This window comes from Anomalospiza imberbis, chromosome 5, assembly GCF_031753505.1.
Source record: "Anomalospiza imberbis isolate Cuckoo-Finch-1a 21T00152 chromosome 5, ASM3175350v1, whole genome shotgun sequence".
NCBI classification, from domain to species: Eukaryota; Metazoa; Chordata; class Aves; order Passeriformes; family Viduidae; genus Anomalospiza; species Anomalospiza imberbis.
Window position 1 is genome coordinate 63,624,448 of NC_089685.1, and position 14,795 is coordinate 63,639,242.

At 46.2% G+C, this 14,795-nt stretch overlaps 1 protein-coding gene and 1 long non-coding RNA gene across 2 annotated transcripts in view; both read left to right on the forward strand.

The window, feature by feature from the left end:
- Positions 1-6,735: 6,735 nt before the first annotated feature.
- On the forward strand, positions 6,736-10,368 carry LOC137474699 (uncharacterized). Its single transcript, XR_010999465.1, has 3 exons — positions 6,736-7,030; positions 7,135-7,349; positions 8,734-10,368. It is a non-coding gene; the product is annotated as an uncharacterized lncRNA (long non-coding RNA).
- A 592-nt stretch (positions 10,369-10,960) lies between these two features.
- GSG1 (germ cell associated 1) overlaps positions 10,961-14,795 on the forward strand; it is a 107,960-nt gene continuing 104,125 nt past the window's right edge. Inside the window, exon 1 of the mRNA XM_068191508.1 lies at positions 10,961-13,197. Within this exon, the coding sequence (XP_068047609.1) occupies positions 13,174-13,197 (24 nt within the window). The 5' untranslated portion in view covers positions 10,961-13,173. The remainder of the gene's footprint in view (positions 13,198-14,795) is intronic.

The following is a 14,795-nucleotide window of genomic DNA, read 5'->3' on the forward strand; positions in this document are numbered from 1 at the left end:
AAATGTTATGGGTTGTTGTTGGTTTTCTTCCTCCAAGTGCTCAGATCCCCTGGGGGCAAGTCTTTTACATCAGGCCCGGAGGGGACTGATTACCAAATTGTTATGCATGCTTTATTCCTGCCATGAAAGTTGGACATGTGCAGTGATGCCTGGAATGGCAGAAGGCACTGTGGAAAACTACATGTATAAACCCCCTTGATGGTAGTGTAAATCTGGAATAACCCCCTTTTAGCTTCACTAGCCTCAGATTTACATCTGTGCTAACAGTAGCTTGGCCCTCTCCTATAATTCAAGGCATAAATTCCATGTAAAGAAGCTCCCTACTTGGGCAGCATGTGTTTGCCTCTTGCTTGGGGAACCAGGAGGGTCGGCATTGCTCAGGGCAGCTTTCCTGCCCTGCTACTGTCTGTACCTGTGCGCAGAATCAAACATGATCTGGCAGCTGCTGCAGCAGCCCTTGTATTTTGCTGTCCTATCCCTCCTAGGATTTCAACACATTTGCATTCCTCCTGCTGAAGATGAACTGCAGGCTTCTTGTGCATCAAACCTTCGTTTAGGGGAGCAGAATTCATCAATATTTCATGCTGAAGGGGGAGAGGAATACATATATGTGCATATATAATCTTAGAGAAGGAAAAGGTTGGTGCAGTGAGAAGAAGCAGATAAAGCTGAGGAAGGAAGGAGGGAGGTTTAAAGGATCCATTCCCTCATTTTTGACCTTTTATTGGTTATGCGTAATCCTAGGGAGGGAAAAATCCATGTGGCATTGAGGAATCCCTTCTTAATAGGGAATCTTAATTCTTAATAGAATCCCAGGCAGAGACTGCAGATCTAGGTAGGTGAAGGGAGAAGGAGAGACAGAAAAAATTACACAGAGAGAACAAGAGACAGTGTGAGTGAGTAAAACATGTGCACACATGGACTGGGGGGATTTTCAGCAGCAAGGCTCCTTCTGCTAAAGCCCTGCAGCCCTTACTCAGCATAATGTGGCTAGTCGAGTGAATACGATGCTTTTAAAAGTCTCTGGCAGCTCTTTTATTAAAAGCTTGACCGCGAGGCTGGGTTATAAATAATTTGATATTAAACACACATGTCAAAGAAAAGGGTGGTGAGGGAGGAAGATTGTTTTCAAGCCAAAGAATAATTATTCGGGTATATAATTTTAGCTCCAAGCTTCTTGGGGGATGAAGAGGCAGCACAGAGTGAGGGAATGGTGAAGAGTAATGGTTTCAATATCAGGCAAGACTGCGTTGGTGCTGGCTGCAGCACAAGGTGGGGCTGCCAGCTGGCTGAGGTGCTCCCATGTACTGCACAAGCAGAGGCTCTGCTGCCTGTATTTTACAAAATGGGCTCAGAAATAAGTGTCTGGCTTTCACTCACTGCCACAGAGCCTATGTGTGCTGCACACCTCTATCTACCCTGAATGCACACACATAACACACACAGGGCTCGTACCTGGGTCTAGCCTGCACACATACACTCGTCTGTCAATATGCTGCAGATGCTAAAGGAGACTCTTCCAGCCAGGACTGCTGATGCTGATGATCTGCATTGCAAAGGACACACTACAAGGGTTAAAAGTATCTCTTGGGAGGAAAATATTCCATGTGGGACTGTGGGGAAGGAGACAGACAGCAGGGATAATGAGCAGCCTTCAAAATGTGGTTGGAGGAGGGAGGAAACACTGTGGGATATGCAGTGAGCCTCCACACTGGCATGCTCCAAGAGGGTTTCCTTGCACCTGCATACAGGCAGCCCAGCTAACTCACTGACCCACCTCTTTGTCCCCACAGGGTGGGGTTACTTGAGCTTGGCCCACACAGGGCCTTTCCTTCAGCTGGTTCAGTGTGACATCACACTCTCCCAGTGCTGCGTGGGGCTTCTTGCCAGGGACAGCACTCACCTGCACGCTGCCCAGCGCCTCCCAGCGTTTGCAGCAGCTGGCTGTCTTCTGCACAGCCCAAAGCGCTGGCTGCGCGGTTACCTTAGAAACTGCTTTTCCTCCTCTGCCTGCTGCTGTGCATGAGTTAAGTGATGGGTACTGCAGGAAGAAGTCGGGCTTCTGCCTCCAACAGGAGAAAAGACCCAACGCTCTGCAGACTGCTCTTATTCCTCTCTATAAAGGTGCTCCTGGCTCTGCTGCCAGAGTGAAGAGTCCTCATTTTCTGCCATAGCTTGGCCAAGGTGACTGTGGAAGAGGAAGAGGAGGACAGGCTTAGACTTTTTTGGGTGCTGGATACTATTGTGGATGCTCTTGTCTGTAAGGCAATTGTTTCTAACCTCGGTCACACATTTTTAACTAAAATTGGATTAATTGAATAAATAAACACTAAGCTTTATGTTAAATAAAGCTTAGTGACCTTCATACTCTTTACAACATAGAAACACTTCTCTCTTGTCTTAGGGTTTTTGGACTGCTAGAAGGGGATGGGGGCTCGGATTTGCTCTTAGATGGGCATTCATAAATCTGGAGCTGGTAAGGTAATCAGTGTTTATGACTTTGGAACTGACAGTTTTTTTAACCCCGGGGCAACGATGACAGTGACAACAGATGTCTCCCTCTGAAACAGGCTGGTGGATCTCAGTCTGGTTTCCGGGTAGGAAGAATGGGACCATATCAAACTACCACTTAATAGCTAAATGCAGTCTCAGCAGGAGATCAGGGACTGAAAAGCAGTGAGCAGTTGATCAGTATTCCTCATTAGTTCTAAACAGAAGTCACCTTAGTCTTTTTAGAAAATGGATGAATAAGCAAAAAGATCTCATGTCCATCTTGTGCTCTACTGGCATTCTTATTCTATAATTATCTGAGATTGAGGTTTAAAACAAAATATTTATTTACTACCAGTTTTTAATTTTTTTCTCTGGTTCATTCACCCACGGGATTGGGGATAGGTGTCCATGGATTCTGGGGAGCTGCAGGAAGACGAAGATGGTGTCATTTTGCAGGGCTCTTGATGCATATGGATCACACGTGGTAGGCAAATTGGAGGGTGGGGAGCCCAGTGCAGAGCTATTTGTTTGTTGCAGGTTGGGATTTTATCTTTGTTTGCTTTGTGGGTGTTTTCCCACCTTCCCCCCACCCCCAGTTCTCTCGAGCAGATTTCAGCTTCTCTGTCTTAGCTACCTGTGGCTTCAATTACCCTGAGCATTTGTGTGGCTCAGTGTTGAAGGAAAGGCTCTGGATCATTACTGTGAAATGTGTTTGATCTCCTCTCGCCTTTCCATTTGAAATGGAAATAACCGCTCTCGTTAGCTCCTCAGGTCCCCAAGTAATCGTCCCACCGGTTCTTTCGGTTCCTTCGGCAGACTCCCTCCCCCTCCACCACCCGGGAGAGCTAATGATTAGCCTATTCCACCTCAGCAAGAGTTTTTTTCCCCTTTCTCCCAGTGTCATTTTGATCCAGATTTGATAATTTCTTGTTCTTCCTGCTGCCAGCAAGTTCCTTTTTTCAGTGGTCCCTGCTTTTGCCCTCCTGACTCTCAGGGTTTGCTTACTTTTGCTTTATCCTCAGAGCAGAAACAGAATTTCCTCCCTTTATCACTCCTCAGGACTGTGTGAAGAAACAAGAGATTGCCTGGAAATTCACTGTCCTGTCTTTTTACTTGGGTCTTCCCTTCACTGGCACAAATGGTTCAAGGTGGTCCTTTTCATTGGTGGTTGGTTGGTCGGTCATCCTTTTCACTGCCTTTGTCTTCCAGCCAGAAAATGTTTGGCAGTCTCAATTACTGTATTATTCCAGCTCAGGAGCATGGAGAGGATGTGTTTGTGTGTTAATCTCTCCCACTAAGGCAACCCTTCAAAAGAGGTCTCCTGCTACAACTGCAAGCCAGGGAAAGAGAAGGGAATGAGTTTGTGGTGCTGGAGAAGAGGAGCTTGACTTTCTCCATCATAATTTTAAAAAAATCTGTCACAGCATTTGAAAATGCCTAAAGCAAAAAGGACCACCAGTTTCTCAGTTTTTGTAGAGATCCCTGAAAGGAATGCTTTATCCCTCTAGTGTCATTTTTTTTCCATCTCGTGATCACGTCCTCGCTTTTTCCCTCACTAGTTGCTTCTTCCCTTCCTTTCCCCTCACAGCCCTGCCCCATTAGGCTGTTGGACTTGCTTTCTGCAGTATCCTTGGCTCCCATGGCATGAGAGATCATTGGCTGGAACACAGGCACTCTGCAACCTGCCTCCAGCTCCACAGCAGGTCCACGTGCAGGTTTTTCTTGGGCTGCACATCAGCATGGAGGAGCAGCAAAGGAGCTGCCTCAGGCACAAGGGCACCTGCTGCAACCCAAAAGCCCCATATTCATCTCCACAGAACATAATTAACTCTGCTCATGAACACTCTCTTATCTGAAACACAGAAGAAAAATGAGCTGTGGTGAAGGGAGACGGGAGAAGGGAAAAAATGGAAAAAAAAAGGACAAAAAATCTCTCTCCCTGTTGACGTTTGGCAGTGTAGCAAGGCAGCAGATGGGCAGCCAGCATCCCGAGGTCCTGGCAGGCACAGACCAGCCGACCCATGCTGCATCCCCAGCACTTGTTCACAGCCAGGCAGGGTCAGGCCCCTTGCTCCCCTTGGGGGATTGGAGAGCACTGATGCTCAGCAAGGCAGCTTGTGACTGACGCCTCCTTCCTGCTGTGAGGTCCTGGCTGCATGTAGCATCCTTCTCCTAATGTGGGAGATCATTACTACCTCCCTCCCTCTCCTCCCAACGCAGCCCGTCTCTTCTGGGGGAGACTTTCCCCTTTTCTCTGAAGATGGGGATGCTTACCTGGAGTGTGTGTAAGGATCTGCATACTGCAGTGCACATGGTGTTTCACATGCAATACTCTTTCCTGACTCTGGTTGTTGAAAACAAAGCCCCACCAGCCATTTCCAGCAAAGAGTAAGTCTATTTTTGAAAGAACATGGTCATTTGACTTCTTTTCCCATGGCTTTGAATACTTTCTCTTGGTGGTTTCCCTCTAAACAGGTGTTTCTTCCTCTGGTGGCAGCAGGGTGTGCTGGTCCCTCCCTGTCCAGCACGCCCGCCGCAGGATGAGGATGACAGGCCGGCTGGCTGTGGCCCAGCACATGGGGATGAGGCACTGGATGCTTCTCCGGGATGTCGGAGCCGCTGAGCACACCGGCTTCCCGAATGCTCGCTGTGTCACACTTGCCAGCTGAACGCACGGGAGCTCGCTGTGGGCTGCCCCTCAGGTCCCAGCCCAACCTGATAATTGATGCAGTAATCCTCTGGATTCCCTCATTAGCAGCCGCTAATGGCCGTCGCGTTAGCAATGAGCAGTGCGAGCAGCGCGATTCAATTAAGCCTCTAATAAACCCATTGTAAACGGCAATAGCCGCGGAGTTCAAAGGCAGGATTACAGAAACTCTTCCCAATGGCTTGCGACAGCAGATGGGTGCGCGACGCCCTCTCATTAATTGACTGCAATGGACTGAATGACTTGGAAACCCACTGCACTGACTGGTGGGAAGGCTGGGGGGCGTGAGGAAGCAGGCAGGCGAGGCTGTGATTCCTGCAGCCCGCCCGTCAGAGCTTTCCCGTCCCTCCCAAGGCTCCAGGCCCGAGCGCTGGGGCAGCGGGGCTCGGGGCGGGCTGGCAGCTCCCGCGCTGCAGCCGGGCAGCCACGGACCGCGCACGGCAGAGGTCACTCTGTGAATTGCTCGGGAGCACATCACATCGTGCTTTCCTCGCACACTTAATCTGAAGTGACTTGGCAGGTGATTTTCATAGATAATTTGTGGCCTGTCACTCATCCAGAAGACACAGCAGTGAGAAGGGCTAGGCAGAAATGTCTCACTGAAAACTTCTTCATTCCAACGGTTGTGGGGTTTGTTTCTTTGTTGTTTTGCTATTCCTTGGATAAAAGTTGAAATAATATTGTAAAATGCCTTTTTGGAGAATGTGAGATAAGAAAACTTAAATATGAAAAAAAAAAAAAAATCAGAAATTGCCGGAACTGCATTTGAAAAGATTTTTTTCTTTAGAGATTCTTCTTCACTTCTTCATTCACGTTATTAATGATGTGAAGATTATACATGCTGACATCAGAACTTATTTAAAAGCTATAAAAAGACTAAAACTGGAAAATTAAATAAAAAAGAAATAAGAGAACTGAAAACATGATTTTGAAATGTTTAAGTAATTGAAACATTACCATGTTGTATTTCTTGAGAAATATGGCATATTCATTTCAATTTCTAATTCTTTTAATTAATTTCATTCTGCATTTGCACTAATTAGACCGGGCAGTTAGGTCTTTGTTCTCTTGTTGGATGTGTGTGATTCCTGAAATCAAGTTTCTAATGTAAATCCTGAGTAGAGAGGATATGAAATCTCTCTTATCACCTCTCCTTTAGGACTCATTTAAACGTTGCTGGATCTGCAAACACACTCACGACTGAACTCATGTTCTAGAAACCTTATGAAAATGGCCACAGATGGGGTGCTAACATGCAAAATGATTTCATAATTGAAATTAAAGTTTCCAGCTGATAAATTTTTACCTTTCTCCCCCCTCCCCCCCCATGCTTTCTTTGGTTCTGCAGCCTCCTGGTTCTACAGCCTTCAGACTTTGCATCACCTTGAAGACACATCTTGCATGAGCTCAGGCAAACACAGCAGGAGCCCAGGGCCACATGCACTGCTGAGCTCCCATCTTTTGCCCAGGCTCACTGGCTCACAACCCTGCTGTCTACACCAGTAGGTCTGATCTGATGGTGCAGGAGTTTAACATCAGGGTTTGCCCAGCCACGGCCAAGGGTGAGTTGGGACGGAGCTGTTAGCAATAAAGAGTACATGGGCTTGATCTGCAGTCAATCTCAAATGCTTCTGAATCAACTGGACACTCTATCTTTGCAACCCAGGGATTCCAATATCTCTTATCGGCATGGGATATAAATGCATCATCATGCAGTTCTCCTTCCAGGCTTGATAATACAATTATCTTCTCTGAACAATTCCCAGTACACAGAGAGAGTTTGGAAGAGCTGTTAGCACTTGGTGAACCTGCTCTGGCTGGGATTTCAAGGTAATGACTCCCTGACACCTCCTCTGTGTCCCCAGGAGAAAAATCTATTTACCACTGCATCTGATTCAGCCCAGGAATAACAGCAGGCTTTTATTCTCTGCCAGTAATGCCCTGGGCAAAGCTCTTAACCTCCTTGTTGATGCATACAAATCTAAAAAGACTCCATAAGAAGAAATGTAAGTTTTCTATAAAAATACAAGGCCTGCACGTAGCAAAATAGAAAGAGAGAAAGAGAAGAAAAGGAGATTGACAAGAAGGCAAGCTGGTCCAAACCCAGCAGAGGAACCTCAGCTCCACTTGCCACAAAACTTAAGGACAGGTATAGTTCTCCTCACTCCACGTGTGAGAAAGTGAAGCTATCTGTCTTTCATACATACTCTCACTCTTTCTTTCCCTACCACTCCTATATTTACTCAATCATTCTGGCTGCAACAGTCTTATAATTATGATTGGATACTCTTCTGGATTATGAGGGACCCCTTTGTCAGAAGAATTCCTAGGCATGTAGTCCCTACTTATTGAAATTGAAAGTTGAGCAATTTGAGGATGTTGAGTAAATTAACAAGAGATTGAATAAAGATATGATTTTTCTGTTAATGTAGAAATATAGTTTCACATTTTTAAGGAACTCTTTAACCAAATACGTTCACTTGCACAACCATGTTCTTTCATTTTTTGTCAGATAGGATTCTGACTTCATGTATTGTGATCTGTGTGTGCCTCACTGGGATTTTGGACCTTAGCCTGTGTGTTTGCCAACCTTGACCTTGGAGATCCTCAATGTATAGGCACCATTTGAATTTGCTTCTCCAAATCCTTTTAATTTTTTCATCACTAAGTGTACATGTGGCTGTCAGTCACATGCAAAAAAAGCATGTAATACAGAGGAGGGAGGGCTGCACCACTAAGAGAAGTTCTCCTTGGGCTGGAAAAGCTCAGCCTGCTGTGTCCACCTTAGAAAGATGGTGTGGATGCTGCACGAGTGTATCAGAAATCAGGGCAGAACAGTTCAGGGGGCCAGGCAGGATGGGGACAAAGCGTAGGAAGGTAACTCTTCCTTAAATTATACCCTTGGAGTGCATGTCAGCAGGGACAACACTGAACAACTCTGAGTTGTAACCTTGCCTCTGGGTGCCTGTCACCACCTCCAGTTTCTGTCTTGTCTTTTTTCCCTTTCCCTTACCCTTACTTCCTGCACTCTTTTGTTCTCTTAATTCTTGCTTCTGAAGAACACCGCAGCATTCATATGTAAATTGCACCTAGTGCTGCAAGGGGGAGTGTGTCTCAAGGAGATATACATGCCATCCTCCTCCCGTTGCATTTTCCACTCCTCTCTCACGGTCTAGGATAAGAGGCAGGGATAGGACGTGTGCGGGATGGGGAGTTCCCACGCATGGCCTCCTCCTGCATTTCCTTTGCACCTCTGCCTCCATGCTCCCTGTTTCTGCAGTTAGCAATTAAAGCTGTCATCTCTCATCGCGCCCACAGCGTGTGGGGCGGTCGGTGCTGCAGGAACCGCCCTGCACCAGGGTCATCCCAGGCACCAGTCTGTCACAGCCCAGAGCTGCAAGGCTGTCCCATTCCTTTGACACAAATGTGATGACTGTCATAGTGTCGTTGTTTGTACAGGTCTAAGTCAAGCGGAAAAATCACATACAGACACACACATGGAGTGATTTTTAATTTTTTTTTTCTCCTCCCAGGAAAGGGATTTTCAGGAGAAGTCTCCCCCGGGGGACTGGAAACAGAATTTCTTCATGTGTAGGCAGTGTGCTGGCAGGTTTTTGTCACTTTCATTCACTCCCTAGATAGGTTACTGGGGGCTGAGAGCTACTGCTCTTCTCTTCCCTGTCATCTCTTAGCCAGATAATCAGCTTCAAAAATCAAAGATTTCTGTCCTGCAAGTCAATGGAGCAAAGCCATGTAGTGCACCCTGAAAAAGGAGAAGAGATCTACCTGGACAGCTCTTCTATTCTGTTGGGTACTGATGCATTTATTCTCACCACACACCATCGTCCAGATTTAGCTTATTCAGCCATGGCAACCCAGCTGCCTGGGACCTGCGCTGCATTTTCTCCCAGGCTGTGTATGACGTGTTCCCTCTGCTCTGCCCCTCCTTACCCCTTCTTGAGGAGCAGGCTCTGAATTCGGCACAGGTTCAGGAATGTTTCACACCAGCTACTCACCCTTTCAGTCAGTGCTGCCAAGGTTTCTGGACTGAAATATCAGAACAGCTGGTTGGAGACCATCATCTTTCTGAGCCCAAGGGATGGTCATGCAATATGAATGAGGTGTTGCTTCGTGAGGATGCTGGCTTTCCCAGCAAGCAATACTCCATGCCAGAACGCTACAGAGGCGAGAGGAGCAGCAGCACCTGCAAGCCCTGTATAGACCCAGGGTGCCATGATGAGAAATGTTGAATGCTCCCTGGGATCACCCATTCATCCATTGGTAACATTAAGAAATCTGATGCTGATTATTGGCAACCATTTTCACTTTTGTTGTTGCAGTTGCTGGTCACTGATGTATGTGATGATGGGCCCCAATCCAGAGTGCCTTCAGGTTAGGGGAGACTTCCCTTTGTGTTTAGCAGATTCTGGCTCAGAGACATGCTGCTGGAAAGAGAACACTGGACTGTCTGTGCTTTGGCTGTCAAGGTGGCTAACCCTGGTTTGGCTCCCTCCCTGCCTGTGCTGACAGGGCCTGAGCAGCCCTGTGGTGAACCTGCAGGATACAGGACTGATGCAAAGGGAGATGCACCAGTGGACCAATGGAAGGGGTGGAGGGATCTGAGCAAAGGATTTCATCCTGCAGTAGGACTGAGATCAGCTTTTGATGAGTGGATGGGTGGATGCAATACAGTAAAGCCCTTTTCTCTGCAATGCATCTGAGGCAGCTGAATGAGAAGGAGCTTTTTAAAGGATATTTCTCTGCAGCAAGGCTGAGCACAGCTTTCATGGCTGGATGCAGAGATGGGGCAGCACTGGCTTTGGTTACACCGAGAGCAAGGGATGGAAGTAGGCTTTCAAGGAGATGTGATTCTCAGCAATGTCAGGTGTATGAAATGCCCATTTATTACGAAAGAAGCAGCAGCTTTATGCTTTTGATGTCAGCTACTGATTTACAGTGATTTATATCAACAGCTACAACCTGTATCTACATAAGATTTCTCACAGGACTGTCAGGGCTCTGTACAGGAGAGGAAAAATGGTCTTAGGCTAAAATTGTAAAACCAGAGAGCCAGGTTCTTTGCAGGACTCTGCCAAAGCCTCCTGTATCCATTTAGAAAGGCTGCTTTAAGCTTAGCCCTTCATGCCTGAGTTTCTCCAGCTCTGAAATGGGGACAATACACTTTTCATCTTCACACAGAGGGGTGGGTGATGGAAACCTCATGAGATGTGATTAAAAAAAAAAAAAGCTTTAAGATCTTTCTATAGGAAATGCACAGCTCCTAGCAATAACATCTCTTGGGTGAAAGAGCACACCAAAATCTTTAGTAATCCTGCCTTGCTCTGGGCCTGTCTCCAATGAAGAGATACTCTGTCTCAGTCTGGATTAGATAGATATGCCCAGGCCAGGATGCATTCTTTCAATCACTTCTATTTGCATGACCTGATACTTAAAGACGTCAAAACAGACAGGATGCAGAGCTCCAACCACAAGGATAGGGCTGTTAGGGCCCATGCATAGCTGTGATCTCTACTAGAAACTAATGTACACCCCTAACAGCCCCCTTGTGCCTGCAAAGTGTGTATTCTCCTGTTTCTGTCAGAGCCCAGTGCCTAAGAGGCACCACTGCTCCCTGTGGGAACCCTGACTGACAAGCCTGGCTGGTGCCAAAGTATTGGAGAAGGGCTGGGTGTATCACAGGGAGTGTCACAGGGAGTGAAGGTTGCTGTTTTCCCAGCCAGGTGGTATCTGGGAGGGAAGGCTCTGTCCATAGTTCACCCGTGTGTCTTCCTGCTGGGATGTTAATTTTTTTTTTTTTTTTTAATGTGGTTGTATTTTTTTAAGACTTACTGAATAAATTAACCAGTTTGGAAGACTAAACATGATTTACTAAAACAGAACCAAGAGAAGACATTATTATTTTGCTCACAATAGCCACAGTTGGACTCTCCCAGTATAAGCAGGGAAAATGAGTGATTTTCCTTTACTGTACCAGGTCCAGAGAGGAATCTTGCTTCTCATTTCAAGATGACAGTGAAAAAACGTGGTCAGTAAGAACAGATTTGTCGAGCTCTGCAGATCTTCTTTTATCTTAATGTCCAGATTCTGCCAGCCCAGAAATTACTTGTCTGAACCTTTTAACTACTCCTTTTGTGCAGTTCTGGGAGAAGCATCCCAAGTTTAAGTTACTTGAGGGCATTCCAGCCTGCTGCAGCTCTTACCCACGGCTGATAGGGTCTCCAGCCAAGAGAGGAGAGGCTGCTGGCTGCAATGAGGAAGCATATACATGTGTTTTGTCCCACAGTGGACTGTGGTGAAGATACAAGAGTGTTATGTGATACAAGAGTGTTATGTGAGGCTGTATTATGATGGTATTAGATAACGGTGCTCTGCATAGCAATTCTCTCCCAGGCAAAGAGCTATGTGGCTCAGAGCACCATGCTGGCTCTGCATCATCAGAGATGCTAAACAGATAAAAGGTCTTTAGTCCATATGTCTTGAAGTTGACCACAAGTAGAAAATATTGATTTGAGGTAAAAAAATTAATTTCCAAATTAATTGAAGAAAGATATCGTTATGCCTCAAGCTGTTCCATTTGCATAAGAATGAGATCACCTTAGACAAGAACAAAGAGACCCTTATACATAGTGAATCGTGCTAAAAACCCCCACAAATTAGCTGGAAGTAGGAGAGCTGAACAGCCACTGACAGGACAAAATTAGCTAGTCCGCATTGTAACTGTTATAGAAACAACAAGGAGGAAAGAAAACAGGTCTTTGAAAAAAAACCATGGATTTTTTTTCTCTGGAAAATAGACTCATGAAGTACATTTTGGCACACTTTGCTTGATTGATAAATGACCCAACAAAACATGCAGCACTATCTGCCTGTCCCATTCTTGGTGTGGCGCACAGAGCAATTTGCAGAACTCTTTAACATTCCCCAGCAAAGGTGTTCCCATCTCCACTGTTACCCATAGGTCTATTTATTGAAATGTTTATGTCCATGCAAGAGGCAGGTTTTAAAGTATCTCTGGCACATTGCCTGCATAACTTATCAGTTACAGGCATCTGATTTGGCAAATTTTACTGTGGGCTGCTGTACATTCAACCTTCTAGGCTACAGCTTTGCTTTAGCAATTACCAGCAACAGACACAGGCAGAGGCAGTTCTGACCTCCAGGGAGCATCAACACAACCTGCAAACATTTCTGGGTGCACATGGACACTTAGCAGCTGGGCTGGAGTGGGCGAAGCTCCCCTGCCTCCTAGCAAATCCACAACTGAGATAACTCAGGAGCAAGCTTTTCTCACTGATCCCATATGCTGCAGCCTCTTTCCCCAACACTTGCTTTGAACAAGTGCTTGAACACATGCTTAGCATGACTAGTGGATATGCTTGTCTCTTGTAAGGTCTCTCAGGAGGTCTGTAGCAGACCTCAGAGTTGGACCCAGGTGTCTGGGAACAGACCCGAATTCAGGGCTCTGCATCACTGGAGCAGACCAAGGTGACAGCTAGTAGCAGAGCTAGTAGCTGCTGCAGGCAGCTCTTCTTCATGTTTCTTTTCTTCATACACACACACACACACACACACACACACACACACACACAGAGCCTCTCACCTCACGTCTAAACTCTGATATAAAACTATTTCTGGCTGCCAACCAGGCAAATTTCATAGGGATGGGGGAAGGGAAAGAAAAAACAATAAAACACCAAACCCTTATATTTTTTCATGGCAAATGTTTGCTCAGCTCTTCTTCTGGCTATGACTAAGAATATTTCATACTCAAATAATCCGTCACACTTAATGCTGTTAAACTTTTCAATACCAACTGTACAACCCACAGAGTATACAAAACCCCTTCTGGGATTCTTTATCATCACAGTAGCAACTACAGAAGACATTTGTCCTGCTGGTGAAAGGCACTAAAATCACATGATCATCTGAAGTCCTTCCAGCCCTTTTCAGGCATGAAAGATATAACTGATTCACAGGTGAGACAAAGCCTCATTGTTTCTCCCTTTATGTGGCTCTCCCTGGGAGTTTCTTTGTAGAAATTGTGTGGGTGGGGGTATTAACCACTTCAGAGAGGTGGCAGGTGTAAAGGAAAGCAGTAGGGGACCCTTCAATTAATGCCCTTCTGAAATAGTCTTGTTCTGGGCTTTTTCCATTGATGCAGTCTCCCACATCTCCATGCCCTGGGGATAACTGCTGCCTCTGGAGCTGTGTTTGGTACCAGGAGACTGCTCTGGGCTGTGCAAACTGTTGCTCAGGGCTTGGGAAGCAAAAGAAGAGAGGAAGGCTGCTACTGGGGATTTGGTGGCTGGAGAAACTGTTATTGGTGCCTACTGGCTGCTCTTCCCAAGCCCTCTGATTTGCTGCTGTCACTGTGTGCGTGCTGGCTGCCTAGCCTGCTCCTGGGTGGGGGAAACACATCTTGGGTTGTTTGGGAATATTTATCTAAGCTGGTTTACATGAGCAGAGCTGTGCAAGTGAGTGCCAATGATGCTGCTCTGCTGCTCTGTGGAGCATGGTGATTTCTTAGTCTTTCTGAGCTGTACCCATAAAAGTGTGCCCAAGTGCAGCCTTTGGGTGCCTATGGGAGTAACGGTGGCTTAACTCCATTCGGGGGCACACAGATTTGTCTGGGTGAGGCTGCTCCTGCTACATGTGAGTGCCCAGGCCTTGTCATGAGTGGCAAAACTTGCACATGAGAAACTAGCTGAGTGTGTGGCTATTTAGCAGGTGGACATGCTATGACCCAGGTGCATTGGTAACAAAAGCTGAGCTGACCCAGCTTAAAGACCTAAAGGGAGAAAACGTTAAGTTCAAAATTGTTTTAGGATTTTCTTAAGTGTGAATACTGCTGTGATATGCAGGTGATGTATGGGTCATCTCTTCTGACTGCAGTGATTCATCCAGTGATCCTATGCACAGGAAATCCATACACCTCTTAGAGGCCAAAAATCTGCTGTGGCTTCACTACAAATCTGAATGCAAACCCTGAATCCACATCCTTACCTCAAAAAAGGTCACTTCACTAGCACAGTCTCTTCCTAGTACTGACTTCTAGATTTACGTTAAATAGATTTAAATAAATGTTTGGCATGAAAATAATCTTGGCCAAGACAGACTGCTTGACAGAACAAGCAGAAGCCTAGCTCTTGTTTTGCCCAAATCTCTAAGTCATGGGCCATTACTGCTGATTTTTCCTCCCAAATGGAGTCTGAAAATGCAGTGCTCTTTCCCTCACGCCTGAGGCCGGAGTGTGGGACCAAACCTCACAAGGAGCTGGTCCTGCATCCAGACACTGCCTCACTGCTATAAGGTCACTCTGACATCTACAGGAAGCTCTGGGCTGCTCTCCTCAGCAGAGAATATTGAGGTCAGACCTGCGAGACTTGCTCAGGAAGGACAAGCTCACTCTTGAGTCCTTTGAGAACATTATGCTCCCTAATTTAAGTGGGTCCTACAACTCTCACATATAAAATCTGTCTGTGATGTCCATAGGTGCAATTTATCCATAGGCTCCAGTCTGATTCATTTTATAAGAAGTCTCTTCAGGCCTGAGAAAGATTACCAACAGATGCTC